At 42.4% G+C, this 16,106-nt stretch overlaps 1 protein-coding gene across 1 annotated transcript in view; it reads left to right on the top strand.

Moving 5' to 3' along the window:
- SYCP2L (synaptonemal complex protein 2 like) overlaps positions 1 to 16,106 on the top strand; it is a gene marked incomplete at both ends in the record, with an annotated part of 49,970 nt that overhangs the window by 13,825 nt on the left and 20,039 nt on the right. Inside the window, 7 exon segments of the mRNA XM_080939648.1 lie at positions 1,005 to 1,057; positions 1,829 to 1,874; positions 4,469 to 4,561; positions 4,662 to 4,722; positions 12,128 to 12,273; positions 14,334 to 14,427; positions 14,834 to 14,952. Of these exon segments, the coding sequence (XP_080795774.1) occupies positions 1,005 to 1,057; positions 1,829 to 1,874; positions 4,469 to 4,561; positions 4,662 to 4,722; positions 12,128 to 12,273; positions 14,334 to 14,427; positions 14,834 to 14,952 (612 nt within the window).

Here is a 16,106-nt window from a genome sequence, read left to right as displayed (position 1 = left end):
CTAGTGCCACCAGCTCAGGGGGTAGCATCTCCCCAAATACTGGGCTGGGTCCTCCCACATCAATAACTAAGAAAATGCCCTTCAAACTGCCTACAAAATAATATACGGGACATGTGGGCAGATAAATATGGAGCTTCTTTAGAGGGAACTGAGCCAGGAGACAAATTGTGAATTCAATGGCTTTTATAAAGTCAATCTTCCCAATTGAGGTTCCCTCATCTAAGATGGCTCCAGCTTGTGTCAACTTCACATAAAACTAGCTAGCAGGGGAAGGCGGGGAGACAGACAGACACCAAAGTGCCTGGGATGTTGTGGGCAACATACACTGCTCATCTGTCTCTACAGATGATGAGAATAGAGAAATTACCCTGTTTCCAAAACCATCTCTCCAGCAACCTCCCATTCAACCAGCTTCTCTACTGAATTGATTTTAAATTAAAGTCTTATGTTGGTCATGTCTATTGAGGGCCAAATACATATTTGAAGTGTGAGAAAAGTTTGGTGACAACAGCCAGTCCTTGGAAACAAAAAAAATGAAGACAGAGTAGAACTGGAGCCGGGTACCTCTTTGTCCTTAGGATGTCAGGGCAAAGCAGTCACTGCCTTGATGGCTGTTATTTATAATTCTAGAGGTGGTCTTTGTTCTTGGAGAACATGGCATTAGGTGATCTACAAAGGAAAGGCATGGGGAATATGTCCACATGAATTCTCTCAAAACTGATAGGTCGTACGGCTTGTGTTAGGCAGGTATCAGGGAAGTATGTGGTATGAATTAGTCTATTTTTCTTGTTCACTTTTTCGCCCCAATGAACCTGTCATGCATTGGCTTTTGAGCCCTAAGTATTCTTCAGCTGAGTAGATAATGCTGAGGGTAAGAAGAGGCAGCTTGCCTACAACCTTCTTTTTGAGCACAAAGCAGTGAATCCTTGTGAATCTTATGGCTGGCCAGGATGGTGGTCAAGGTAGTGTGCTTCTAAATGTAAGACTCACATTGCTTATTTTAGGACTGTCGGCAGTTTCTCAATTTCCTGAATAGCAGACTCGGTGACCAGAGAAGGTATGTGTCTTTGGGAATATTTTATAGGAAAGTTATGATATTGTATGATATGTTAAGATTACGATCTTTTTAATTTTAAGAGTGTACAGGATCAACATTTTACTAGTAGAACCAAGTGGTTAATTGGTTAGAAATCTAGGAAGAGCCTGGTACGGTGGCTCACACATGTGATCCTAGTATGTGGGAGGCTGAAGTGGGTGGGTTTTTGTTTGTTTAGATTTGTTTTGTTTCAAATGTATTTATTTTATGTGTATGAGCGTTGAACCTCTGTGTATATATACCAGATGTGTACCTGGAGGGTATGGGGTCGCCTGGATCTGGAGTTAGAGATAGTCGTGAGCTACCATGTGTGTTGGGAACTGGACCCAGGTTCCCAACACACATGGTAGGAACTGGACCCAACAAGTGCTCTCAACACTTTCCTTTCCTGAGAGTTCTTGGATTTCTCAAAGAGTAATTTTGAAAAGACCAAAGGTGCCCAAGGATAGGCATCTCATGGACAGGGAACTTTTTGATGAGACAATATTTGTCAAATTCACACTGTTCTTTAGGAATTAGGAGTAAGTGATTTTTTTTTTCTGAAATGAATGCCAACAATCCTGATTTATAAACTGTCCACTGGAGGTGAAATCTCACTACAGTAGATCTTTATTTGCAGAGCTGAAGCCCCTCACAAATCCTGTGTATGAGGGACTTTCCAGCCTGCCATAGTGGTGAAAACGATAAGGCATCTCCAGGTCATTTTGATTTCCATTGTGAGGTGTTTTGCAGGGTCTACTCATTCCCATGCTTGGCTGCTTTTGCTGATGCTCAGGAGGTAGGTCTGCGAGCCCGCTCCCTCTCTCCACACGGGAGGTAGGTCTGTGATTCCCGCTCCCTCTCTCTTCATAAAGATGGCGTGGAATGAAACACTATTAGGTTTGCACAGTTAGGTCAGACTTTTGCTGTGAGTACTCTGTGGGGCTATTTACTTGTATGTGCATGTATGTTCATGTGCGCAGCCACAGATATGTAGAGGTCAGAATAACCCTGGCTGTCACTCCTCAGGCACTGGGCACACAGAGGAGTCTTTTCAAAAGGGATGCTAACTTCTCTTAGTGACTTTCCCTTCAAGCTGATCAGTTCATGACATAACCAGGATGTGTTTTCACAAAGTTTAAAGGGGTCTGTGGCTGTCCTGGGAGGGAGGGGTCTCAGAGTTGAAATTGTGAGTGTCAGACCCTCGTTGCACTTTACCTGTTCACAGGGAACATTACTCATGACTGAACCGGAAGGTGAAGAGCCAAGGTTCTCTTAATTCCCCATCTATCTAATAATCTCTCTCCCTCTTTTCCTAGCAACTAGTCCGCTTTCCTGTACTGCACTCTGTGCGCTGTAGTTCAAGGCACGTTGGTGCAAACGATCTTTCTGAATTAGGTGCCATCGTAGATCACACTCCATGGCACCAGAGTGTGCCTTCTAGCTCCCGCTCTTCCTCATACTTTGGAGACTAAGGCTAACTAGTTTCTTTTTTTCATCTTTTGGGGGTTCTAGAAAAAGGGTTTTTCACATAACGGGATTCCAAGCAACGGTGTCACGGCTTCGAGGTGAAATGCACCTACTTACGTAGAACCGTGGCTCAGCTGAGGTCTTGTCTTCACTAACCATTCTGATCATTTCTTTGTCATGGGTTCAGGGACTGCTTCATGGCTCTTGGGGCTGAGCTTTTCAACTCACAACACAAAGTTCTTTCTTCCCACAGCTGAATTATGGATGCTTGCCTGTCATGTCCCTGAGGATTTTAGTCTTTGGTCATTCTTGCCAGAGTTGCCAGGCTGCCATCTGGTTAAATCTGGGCTCTTCGGCTAGCACCTTGTACTGGCTTTTAGTGTGTGTATTGTGGAGAAGCTCTTTGTTCATCTCTGTGGCCACTGTGGTAGGCCTGAGTAATGGAGAGAAAAATTGTCCAAAGAATCCTATTCACTAAAAAGTGGGTTCTAGCATAGTGAATCTGGTCCACTGTTGAGGGATAAAGGCATTATGCATAAGGTTGAATATCCTATGCCAAAGTTCTAACATGTCCCAAAGAGCCTGACCTACTGAGTGCTCCATGGTATCAAATGGAAAGATTAGGACTTCAGAACATAGTCAGAAATGCACCTTCCTCATGAGCATGAAGACAGGAGTTTAATCCTTAAAAATAATACTTTTTTTTTTTTAAAGCTAGGAGTGGTAGTATCCATTTGTAATTCTAGTTCTGGGTACTCCAGTCTGCACTGAGACAGGAGGACCCCTGGACTCACTGGCCAAGCAAATAGATCCTAAGGAATTTTTGGCAAGAGTCCTGTATACGGAATAGAAAGTTAGAAGCTACTTGAGGTTCAACACCCATGTACACACCCATGTACACACCCATGTACACACACATAAACACACTAGCACACAAAAAGGAGGGAAAGCCTCACGGCCCACGGAGATGTCCATCAGATAAAGGGTGCTTTTGCCAAGCCCACTGACCTGAATTTAGTCCCTGAGAGATGCATGGTAGGGGCAAACTGGCTCCTGCAAGTTCTCCGACCCTCAGGTGTATGTCATGGCATGCACTCATGCGAATGCAAACACACAGTTAATATGATGCAGAAAAACCATAAAATTTCCCATGCCTGTCTTCATGCAAGGCACAAGTAGAATACAAGTGTATATGAAGTACTGTATACATTTCCCCCAGGAGAGGAGTGAGTGTCTGTTTGCAGTATGAATGAGTCCCTTCCCTTTATGTACATGCAGATGTTCCAAAATCAGAACTGCTCTGGTCTAAGCATTTCAGATAAGTGGTCTTAGCCTGGACTTCTGGCGTTCGTCAAGAATGCCTCTAGGGAGGATCGCAGGCATTGCAGGAGGAGCCTCTGGGCAGATGCCTATGGGAAGTTGGACAGAAAAGTTGTTTATTCTTTCCAGAACACCGCATTGCTGAAATCTTGACTTATACTATGAGTGTATATCTTTTAATGATAAAAGCAAAAGCAATCTGAGCTCAACTACTAGCTGTTCCCTGACTGATGATAAGCCGGACACCGGATCACCACTCCCTTGCTCACAACATCTAACTTGTTAGGAGTTTCCATCAGTATTCAGTGTGGCTTACTACAGAGTCAACAGGTTTCCTCTACCTTCATGATTTTCACCAAGGGAAGAATGTGTGTGGGTAAAGTCCTGTAACACATTTAAGTGTCTGGTAGATATTCTGAGGACAATGGGAATCTTCCTGGAAAGGGCTTGGAGTACGAGACCGAGACCCACTTCTGATTTACATGGGGTTTTGGTACTAAGAGCTGAGGGTAGTTCTGTTCTAGGAGCATGGTTAGTGAGTAATTTAAATCAGACCCTTTGACATGAAATTCCCGTATAACTTTTGCTGAAATTCTCCCACAGATGAGAAAACCAGCAGATGAGAAATTAGAGGAATTTTGGATTGATTTCAACCTAGGAAGCCAGAGCGTGACCTTTTACATAGATAATGCAGAGGTAACTAGGATTCATTCCCAGCAGGCCTAAGCATTTAAGAATTCTTTGTGTAAAAATGATTATGCATTCATGACTTTCCCTCATTCCCCCCACCCCCAAGAGTGCTCTGTGGGAGCCAGTACAACTTTTGAAGGAAGCCATGGTCAAATTCATCATTACAGGTAAGATGTGAACGCCTTCCCAGGAAGCTTCAACTGTGGCTTCTGTTGATGTTGTGATGTTTAGTTATTTGCAGTCTCTTTTATTTTAAAAGGTTAATTTTATGTGTATGTTCGTCTCTGTGTCCAGGAATGCTTGCATGTGTGTGGATGTCTTCAGAGGCCAAAAGAGGGCATCGGAGGTTCTGGAGGTGTTTGTGAGCTGCCTGGTGTGGGTTCTGGGAACAGAATTTGGGTCTTTTGAAAGAATAAAACAAGTTCCCTCTTGACCTTTGAGCTGTCTCTCCAGACTCAGAAGAGAAGCTTCTCTGAATGGGAATTAACTCAGCCTGAGGTAGTGAGCACGTCAAGTTTGTAAGCACTAGACAACCAAGAAATATTTGAAATAGTCTCTTAGCTTCATTAAGTCAAAGAGTGGATTCGTTTTTTTTTTTCTTTTTATTAGATACTCTCTGTACTTTTGAAATGTTTTCTCCTTCCCCCCTCCCATCCCCATCTCCCTCCACTTGTCTCCATGAAGGTGAATCTTCTAATCACCCTCTCCACCTCAGTGCCTTGGAAATCCTCTAAATTGGGAAAAATGTGCCCTCTCTGGACCAAAGGTCTCTTCTAACATTGATGCCAGACACTGCTATCCTCTGCTACATAAACAACTGGAGCCATGGGTCTCTCTATGTGTGCTCAATGGTTGGTGTTTTAGTCAATGGAAGTTGTGGAGGGTTTGGTTGGTTGATAATGTTGTTCTTCCCATGAGGTTGCAACCCCTTTCAGCTCCTTCAGTCCTGTCTTTAGCACCTTCATTGGGGTCCTCTGTGTTCATCCCAATGGTTAGCTGCAAGCATGCCCAGTTGTATCTGTATGACTCTGGCAGAGCCCCTGAGGAGGCATCCATATCTGGATCCTGCCAGAAAGCACTTCTTGGCATCAGCAATAGTGCTTGGGTTTGGTGGCTGCATATGAGGTGGATCCCAAGATGAGGCAGCCTCTGAATAATTTTTTCTTCAATCCCTGCTCCTCTATTTGACCTTGTATTTCCTCCTATGAGTGTTTTATTCTCCCTTCTAAAAAGAACTGAGGCATCCCCATTTTGGCCTTCCTTCTTTTTGAGCTTCATAAGGTGTGTGAGTTTCTTCTTGGGTATTCAGAGCTTTCTGGGGCTAGTATCCGCTTATTAGTGAGTGCATTCCATGTGGGTTCTTTTGTGACTGGGTTGCCTCACTCGAGATGATAGTTTCTAGTTCCACCCATTTGCCTAGGAATTTCGTAAAGTCGTTGTTTCTAATAGCTGAGTAGTACTCCATTGTGTAAATGTACCACACTTTCTGTATCGATTCCTCTGTTGAAGGACAGCTGGGTTCTTTCCAGCTTCTGGCTATTATAAATAAGGCTGCTATGAACATGGTGGAGCAGTGTTCTTGTTCTATGTTGGAGTGTCTTTTGGGTATATGCCCAGGAGTGGAATAGCTGGGCCTTCAGGTAGTATTATGTCCAATTTTCTGAGGAACCACCAGACTGATTTTCAGAGTGGTTGTACAGGCTTGGAACCCCACCAACAATGGAGGACTGTTCTTTCTCCGCTTCCTCTCCAGCATCTGCTGTCACCTGAGTTTTTGGTCTTAGCCATTCTTACTAGTGTGAGGTGAAATTTCAGGGTTGTTTTGATTTGCATTTCCCTGATGACTAGGGATGTTGAGCATTTCTTTAGGTGCTTCTTGGCCATTCAGTATTCCTCAGTTGAGAATTCTTTGTTTAGTTCTATACCCCATTTTTTAAAATAGGATTGTTTGATTCTCTGGAGTCTAACTTCTTGAGTTCTTTGTATATATTGGATAGTAGACCTCTATCAGATGTGGGACTGGTAAAGATCCTTTCCCATTCTGTTTGCTGCTGTTTTATCTTCTTGACAGTGTCCTTAGCCTTACAGAAACTTTGTAATTTCATGAGGTTCCATTTCTTGATTCTTGATCTTAGAGCATAAGCCATTGGTGTTCTGTGCCTATGTGTTCAAAGCTCTTCCCCACTTTCTCTTCTAATAGTTTCAGTGTACCTGGTTTTATGTAGAGGTCTTTGATTCACTTGCATTTGAGCTTTGTTGGAGATAAGAATGGGTCGATTTACATTCTTTTGTATGCTGACTGTCAGTTGAAACAACACCATTTGTTGAAGATGTGGTCCTTTCTCCATTCAATGTTTTTAGTTCTTTTGTCAAAGATCAAGTTGACCATAGGTGTGTGGGTTTATTTCTGGGTCTTCAATTCTGTTCCATTAATCTATCTCTATACCAATATCATGCAGTTTTTATCACCATTGATCTGTAATATAGCTTGAAGTTAGGGATGGTAATTCTCCTGGAAGTTTTTTTTATTGTTGACAATAGTTTTCACTATCCTAGGTTTTTTTGTTATTCCAAATGAATTTGAAAATTGTTCTTTCTAACTCTATGAAAAATTGTGTTAGAATTTTGATGGGGATTGCATTGAATCTGTAGATTGCTTTTGGCAAGATGGCCATTTTTACAATGTTGATCCTTCTAATCCATGAACATGGAAGATATTTCCACCTTCTGAGGTCTTCTTTAATTTTCTTCTTTAGAAATTTGAAGTTCTTGTCATTAAGATCTTTTGCTTGCTTAGTTAGGGTCACAAAGATGTATTTCATATTATTTGTGACTACTGTGAAGGGCGTTTTTCCCCTAATTTCTTTCTTAGCATGTTTATTCTTTGAGTAGAGGAAGGCTACTGATTTAATTTTATATCCAGCTACTTTGCTGAAGTTGTTTATCAACTGTAGGACTTCTCTGGGGGGAGTTTTGGGATCACATGTCACCATAAAATAGCGATATTTTGACTACTTCCTTTTCAACTTGTATCCCTTTGACTTCCTTTTGCTGTCTAATTTCTCTGGCCAGGACTTCCAGTACTATATTGTATTTGTAGGGGGAGAGTGGGCAGCTTTGTCTAGTCCCTCAGTTTAGTGGGATTGCTTTCAGTTTCTTATTATTTAGTTTGATGTTGGCAACTGGTTTGCTGTATATTGCTTTTACTATGTTTAGATATGGGCCTTTAATTCCCGATTTTTCCAAGACTTTTTACATGAAGGGGTATTGAGTTTTGTCAAATTTTTTCTCAGCACCTAGTGAGATAATCATGTGGTTTTTATCCTTTGAGTTTGTCTATATGGTGGATTACATTATATTGAACCATCCCTGCTTCCCTAGGATGAAGTCTACTTGATCATGGTAAATCATTATTTAGATGTGTTCTGGGATTCAGTTTGCAAGAATTTTATTTATTATTTCTGCTCAATTTATTGAGTATATTTGTTCATGAGGGAAAGTGGTCTGAAGTTCTCTTTCTTTGTAGGGTCTTTGTGTGGTTTAGGTATTAGCATAATTGTGGCTTCAAAGAACAAGCTGGGTAGTGTTCTTTCTGTTTCTAAATAGTTCAGAGAGTGTTGTATTATGTCTTCTGCATTGAACCAATCTGGTCCTGGACTGTTTTTGCTTGTGAGGCTTTTGATGACTGCTTCTATTTCTTTAGGAGTTATTGGACTGTTTAGATGTTTTATCTGATCTTATTTTAGCTTTGGTACATAATATCTGTTAGAAAATTGTTCATTTCCTCTAGACTTCCCAGTTTTGTTGAGTATAGGCTTTTGTAGTAGGATCTGATGATTTCTTGAACTTCCTCAGCTTTTGTTATGTCTCCCCTTTCATTTCTGATTTTGTTAATTTGGATACTCTCTCTGTGCCCTCTAGTTAGTCTGGCTAAGGGTTTATCGATCTTGCTGATTTTCTCAAAGAACCAGCTCTTGGTTCTGTTGATTCTTTGTATAGTTATTTTTGTTTCTACTTGGTTAATTTCTGCTCTGAGTTTGATTATTTCCTGTTGTCTACTCCTCTTGAGTGTATCTGCTTCTATTTGTTCTAGAGCTTTCAACTGTGCTGTCAAGCTGCTAGTGTATGCTCTCTCCTGTTTCTTTTTGGAGGCACTCAACTATGAGTTTTCCTCTTAGTACTGCTTTCATTGCATCCCATATGTTTGGGTATGTTGTGCCTTCATTTTTGTTAAATTCTAAAAAAAAAAAAAAATCCTTAATTTCTTTCTTTCTTTCTTCCTTGACCATGTTATCATTGAGTAGAGTATTGTTCAGCTTCCAAGTATATGTGGGCTTTTTGTTGTTTTTGTTGCTGAAGACCAGCCTTACTTAGTCCATGGTGATCTGACAGGATGCATGGGAGTATTTCAATCTTCTTATATCTATTGAGGCTTGTTTTGTGACTGACTATATGGTCAATTTTGGAGAAGGTGCCATGAGCTGCTGAGAAGAAGGTATATTCTTTTGTTTTAGGATAAAATATTCTATAGATGTCTGTTAAACCATTTGGTTTATAACCTCTGTTAGTTTCACTGTATCCTTGTTCAGTTTCTGCTTCCATGATCTGTCCATTGATGAGAGTGGGGTGTTGAACTCTCCCACTATTATTGTGTGTGTTGCAATACATGGTTTGAGCTTTAGTGAGGTTTCTTTTATGAATCTGGGTGCCCTTGTATTTGGAGTATATATGTTCAGGACTAAGAGTTCATCTTGATAGATTTTTTTCCCTGTAATGAGTAAAAAGTGTCTTTTCTTATCTTTTTGATAACTTTTGGTTGAAAATCTATTTTATTTGATATTAGTATGGCTACTCCAGTTTGTTTCTTGGGACCACTTGTTTGGAAGGTTTTTTTCCCCCCAGCCTTTTACTCTGAGGTAGTGTCTGTTTTTGTCTCTGAAATGAGTTTCCTATATGCAGCAAAATGCTGAGTCCTGTTTACATACCCAGTGTAATAGTCTATGTCACTTTTGGGGGGCAATTAAGTCCATTGGCATTAAGAGATATCAAGGAATAGTGATTGTTGTTTCCTGCTAGTTTTGTTGTTAGGGGTAGAATAGTGTTTGTGTGCTTTTCCTCTTTTGGTTTTCTTGCTTATTTTCTTGCTTTTCATAGGGTGTAGTTTCCCTCTTTGTGTTGGATTTTCCCTTCTATTATTCTCTGTAGGCTAGGTTTGTGGACAAATATTGTATAAATTTGGTTTTGTCCTGAAATATCTTACTTTCTCCATCTATGGCAATTGAGAGTTTTGCTGGATATGTTACCTGGGCTGGCATTTGTTTTCTCTTAGGGTTTGTATGACATCTGTCCAGGATCTTCTAGCTTTCACAGTCACTGTTAAGAAGTCTGGTATAATTCTGATTGGTCTGCCTTTATATGTTACTTGTCCTTTTTCCCTTACTGTTTTTAGTATTTTTTCTTTGTTTTGAACATTTGGTGTTTTGACTATTATGTGTCTGGAGGAGTTTCTTTTTTGGTCCAACCTATTTGGAGTTCTGTAGGCTTCTAGTATGTTCACTGTCACCTCATTCTTAAGGGTAGGGACGTTTTCTTCTCTGATTTAGTTGAAGATATTTACTGTGCCTTTTAGTTAGGAGTCTTTGTCCTCTTCTACTCCTATTGTCCTTAGGTTTGGTCTTCTCATTGTGTCCTGGATTTCCTGGATGTTTTGGGTTAGGAGATTTTTATTTTTTACATTTTCTCGGACTATTGTGTCAATGTTTTCTATGTTATCTTCTGCCCCTGAGATTCTCTCTTTCATCTCCTGTAGTCTGTTGGTGATGCTTGCGCCTATGACTCCTAATTTCTTTCCTAGGTTCTTTATCTCCAGGGTTGTCTACTTTTGTGATTTCTTTGTTTCTATTTCTGTTTTCAATTCCTTCATCTGTTTGGTTGTGTGTTCCTGTAGCTCTTTGAGTGATTTTTGTGTTTCCTCTTTAAGGGCTTCTACTTGTTTACATGTGTTCTCCTGGTTCTCTTCTAATTGTTTAATGGAGTTATTCATGCACTTCTCAAGGAACTCCATCATCATCATGAAGTATGATTTTAAGTCCATATCTTGTTTTTCAGGTGTGTTGGGGTGTGTTGGGAAATCTACTACTTACTGTGGTGGGAGAACTGGGTTCTGCTGTTGCCAGGTTGTCTTGGTTTCCATTGCTTAGGTTCTTGCGCTTTCCTCTTGCCAACTTGTTATCTGTGATGTTCAGTGATCTTGCTGTCTCTGACTAGAACTTGTCTCTCCTGTGGGTCTGAGGGCCTGTGGGCTCAGGGGGGAGATTGCTCCTGGGTGTTCAGCTCTTTGCAGACAGGCACTGAGTTTTGATGGCGGTGACTCAGGTCTGTCTCTGTGGGTTTGGGTGGGAGAGTGCTTCTGAGACTCTTCTGGGAGCTTAACAGTCTGAATGCAGGCTCTGAGTTCTGATGGCGGTGACCTGGCTCTCTCTCTCTGGACTGGCAGGGACCATTCCCAGAGAACACCACACTATTCAGAGTTCCTGGCATTCCCTCCCTGGATAGCTGGTGTGTGGGGGGGGGTTGGTGGTGGCAGGTTCATTGTGGGCTCAGGTGGGAGAGCGCTTGTGAGGCTCTTCTGGGTGTTCAGGCATCTGTGGCCAGGTCCTGAGTCCTGATGGCGGTAACAAAGCCCTCTCTCTGGGCAAGAACGGACCCTGTGGATTAGTTTTAATTCACTATTTAACTGACTCTTTGAAAGATATTAACTTGTAATTAAGATAAAGATAGTTGTGCTGTTGTATGAATTAAAACCTTTACAGTCTGATGTAGTTCTATATAGGCAGACCATGGTAGATTGTAATTAGCCAATAGTTTCAAGAAGGTTACCATCTTGGACCATGCAGGTAAAGAAGACCTGTCTATGTCTCCCTTTCTCTCCTTTTCTCTTTCTTCTCTTTCTTTCTTTTTTCCTCTTCCTTCCTTTCTTCCTTCCTTTCCTTTTTCCTACCTTGGTATGTACTTGGCTCTTAGCTTTGTCTGCTCTTTCCTGACCTTACTACTAAATCTAGCATCTATCTAGCCTATACTTATTGTGGTTTTTTTATTTTCTTGGAGACTAAACTTTTATTTTGAGCCAAGTAATTTTAAGTTTTGAAACCGACTATTGATTTGCCACAGCAGTATGATGGACGAGGCTGTTGTGTAAGACCCAGGCATCTCCACAGATGCTTGCACGTCTCTGAGATGTCTGTTGAGATGGATATTGGCACATTGGAAACTGAATTTTAGAACTGTGGGGGGGGGGGAAGCAGGAGAGAGAGAGAGAGAGAAAGTGAGAGAGAGAGAGATGGAATGGTACCATATGAAATGCTACTTATCATGTTTTCAGATAGTAGGCCTCTAAGTTATGTATTTGTGTGTGTGTGTAAATAAAAATTTCAAAGTCACTTCTATTTACTATAACTTCATATTCATGTTGCAGAAAATTATGAACAGTTGACAACGACTTTCAATACACTGACATACCTGATATGACATGGTTTCTTTTTTTTTTTTTTTTTTTTTTTTTTTTTTTGTTAGAAAACGGTAGGATAAAGATGTTCATCATTTACCTGAAGCAGCCAATTGTTATCAGCAAGAGAGAAGCAAAGAAAATAGAAATCCACTTCGCTAAGCAACTTGGCATAGCACAAGCTGCTGTTCGAGCTTTGGGAGAAGACAAACAGATGGTCTGTCTGTCTGTCTGTCTGTCTATCTATCTATCTATCTATCTATCTATCTATCTATCTATCTATCTCTTCCCCCTCTTTCCTCATCCCCTCCCTCTTTCTCCCTAGCTTTTTCCTCTCTCTCTCTCTCTCTCTCTCTCTCTGTCTCTCTCTCTTTCTTTCTTTCTTTCTTCCCTTTCTTCCTTCCTCCATCCCTCTTTCTTTCTTTTAAAAACAGGAATTCTCTCTATAGCCCTGGAAGTCACCCTGTAGGCCAGGCTGGCCTTGAACACAGAGATCCACTTGCCTCTGCCTTGAAAGTGCTGGCATCAAAGGCCAGTGCTAACATGCCTGGCTTCAATTCCTTTATTTGAAAGTGTATTTTCAATCTCCTGAGTTTTGATGTATCCTTTGGTCAAGAAGAAGACTTGAGAGTTCTGGGTTCAATCTGAACTCCTCCTCATGTGTCATTATCTTAGATACACAGGGCACAAAGGCCCTTTCTCATTACATGGCTTTATTGCATGTACTGTGGACAGTGCAGCTTGTATGCAGTATTATGACTTCCTTTCCATGCTCCCACGGAGACAGCAGGGCTTCTTGACTTTTCCTCCTGATCCTGTGGGAGTCAGCAGGGAGGTCCCCAGCTCTGTACAGGTCTTTCCTGATAGAAATGCCCTGCACCTGCCTTGAGATTCTGTGGTCTCTCCACTTGATCCCACTTCTTATACACTCCCCAGCGCGTGCACACACACACACACACACACACACACACACACACACACACACACACGGGTGTTTTCCCACCTCACACAGTAGGCAACGCAATGAGATTTGTGATAAGAGGACATCAAACAACAGACAAAGAAACTGGATGAAAAGGCCAGAGGAAGGGAAGGAGGGAGGTGCGGGAGGAAGCCTTTGCTTTGCTTGAGTTACATATTAAAGCATCTTACAGATGATAAAGTATTGTACAGATGAAGCTCTCAAGGTGTACACAAGGAGGATGAGGGTGAGAGAGGAAGGACCACTAACACTTAGGAAGACTTCTCTGGAATGTTACAACAGGGGCCACTTTACTTGTGAGCACCATTAACTCAGCACATCTCCACACTCCCCACACTGAGATGGGTTTGGTGTGGAGGGCTGGAGTCTACACCAGAGGAAGCCACAGTTCCTGGAGTAGGAACTCCTGTAAGAAAAGGTGGGGATTGGAGGATCATTATTGGGTGTTCAGTGCAGACTCACATTGAGAAAGCCACATGCCAGGAAAATGTGGATTAAACGTCACTCCAGGCCTTACATCAATTTAAGCTGGAAGAATCTGTCTGCCAGGTTTTTTCTTTTTTCTTTCTTTCTTCCTTCCCCTCCCCGTCCTCTTCTTTCTCCTTCTCCACCTCCCCTTCTTCCCCTTCCTCCTCTTCCCTCTCCCCTCTCCCCTGTCTTCCTCTCCCCTTCCCCCTCTCCACTCCCCCTCCCCTGCTCTCTCTCCCTCTCCCCTTCCTCTATTTCCCTCTCCCTTCTCCCTCCCCTTTTTCCCCCTTTTCCCTCTTCCTCCCTCCCCACACCTCCCTCCTCCCCTCCTTCCTCCCTCCCCTTTCTTCTCCCTCCCCCTTCTCCTCCCCCCTCCCCCTTATCCCCCTCCTACCTCTGTTCTGTTGTCCATATGTTGTTATATGTCATCAACAGGCTGGGTCACTGTTAAAGAAACAGTGTTCATTTAGCTTTGGATGCTGTAGTGACCTTTGACCTTTGCCCTGACATCTGTCTAGCCTCTGAAGGCCTGCACTCAGAAACAAAAGTCTTACAGTCCCATCTCCCATCAGAGCTACTGCATCAGGGATATGGTTTCTAATAAGCAAACACTGAAGAACACACTCAAGTTCTGACAGATGACTAAAGACCGTGGGAGAGTGACTGAACAACCGGAGTGGATCTAGAAGATGGTGGTTGGGGGAGGGGTGACTGTAGGGGATTGTAGGCTGGAAAGAACAGCATGCAAAAGACCATAGAAGATACTCTACTCCACGAATTTATCAGCTTGCTGTGGAATAAGCTTTAGAACTGTTTTTTAAAAGGCCCCTTCATTTCAGACTCCTGTTTTGAGAAAAGTCTCCTTTGGTCTTGGAAAAGAAGACGGCGAGATTCCTAGTAGCCTCAAAAGAGAAACAGGTATGTTTAGAGGTGGCAGAATTATGACTCTAAATTCTCTGTAAAAGCATGAGGGTGCCTTGGGTGAAGTCCTGCACACCCTGAGCTAGTCACATAACAGCATCCCATGAAGACCCAATCATAACCTTGAAGCTCCTTCTCATTCTGCTTCTGTCCCTCTTTGGGGACGCCTGGAAGTGGCCAAGAAGAACAGATGCTGGGTGTGTCAGGAGGCACAACTCTGCAGGACCTTTTTGCTCTTGAATTTTCATTTCAAGTGCTTAGCTTTGAATTTGAGTCTAGGCACAACTTCACTACCAGCTCTTACCACTAGGTGGCGGTGTACTAGAGCCAGGTTTGCTTGGAGAGTAAGGAGCAGTTTGGCTTATGGAGGTTGTTGGTTTTCTGTTCCGTTCTTACGGTATAGAGGATGCAGAAGAATCTACAATCCCGTCAGAGTTCATGGATGCTGAAGTTGATCGATGCCTAATAACTCACTGCTTTAATGTCCAGTCGGTGCCTGCTGTGAGTAAAGGGAGCCGGGAGGTTGGAATTTGTGGTCTGTGGGTTAGACAAGCACATGTCCCCTCTCCTGAATGCCAGCCAAGTTTTCTCTTCCACAGCTGCTGGTCAATAATTTGTTGTCTTTAGATTGAATTCATGTTCCAAGCTGATGTATTCTCACTGTTCATTGAACATGGCTCTTCCATGAAATGCCTGGCTAGACTGCTCTGTCTTGTCCGCTTATTTGGTATCTGGGGGAGGATAATCTACAAATGAATGTAGGGAAGGAGCCTGCGGGATAGATGTGGTTTCTCTCTCTAGCTGGGAGTGTGTGGATACATTGACTAATACTGCTGTTCTCAGGGCTCTGTATCAGCCGAGGTTTTCTACTTAGGGTTTTTTTCACTGTCAAGAAATCCTATGGGCAAAGCAACGTGGGGAGGAAAGGGTTTGTTTGGATTACTCTTTTATACCACTGTTCATCACTGAAGGAAGCCAGGACAGGAACTAAAGCAGGGCAGGAACCTGGAGCCAGGAACTGAGACAGAGATCATGGAAGGGTGCTGCTTACTAGTTTGCTCAGCATGCTTTCATATAGAACCTAGGACCACCAGCCCAGGGGAGGCCCCATCCAGGATGGACTGGAACCTTTCCCACCAACCTCTCATTAAGAGAATGCCCAGCAGGCTTCCTCCAGACTACTCTTATGGAGACATTTTCCCTTACTGATGACTCCAGTTTATGTTGAGCTGACATAAAACTCTTCCAGCTCAGGAAGTGACTCCTAGATCTTAGGTCTGGCCTTTCCAGGAGTTAAAAGAAATGTGTGCTCAGTTATCAACTGTCTGGGGCAAGAAGGGCCAGCGTGCTGTTTCTCAGCAGGATGACTGGGGGTAACAATGGTGCTGGACGAAAGGGTTTGGGATGTTCTCACTATAAAACAATAAAAGTGTTTGAGGACATACATGTGCTTAACTTGACTTAGCAGACTTTGTACAATGCAGACAACAGGAAACAAGCCCGAACTTATGTCACACATGTGCACTTCGATGTGCAAGCTTAAAAATGAAACCACATAAGAGCCCCTGGGTGGCTTATTTATCCGTTCATTCCATTCCTTGTTTTCCTGTATGAACACACAGTATGAAGGTAAGACTGATAACCGTGTCAGGGCTTTTACCTTTTAATAGCCAGAG

This window comes from Micromys minutus, assembly GCF_963924665.1.
Source record: "Micromys minutus genome assembly, chromosome: 1".
Taxonomy (NCBI): Eukaryota; Metazoa; Chordata; class Mammalia; order Rodentia; family Muridae; genus Micromys; species Micromys minutus.
The sequence above is the reverse complement of the archived record's forward strand: the minus strand, read 5'-3'. Positions and strand labels throughout refer to the sequence as shown.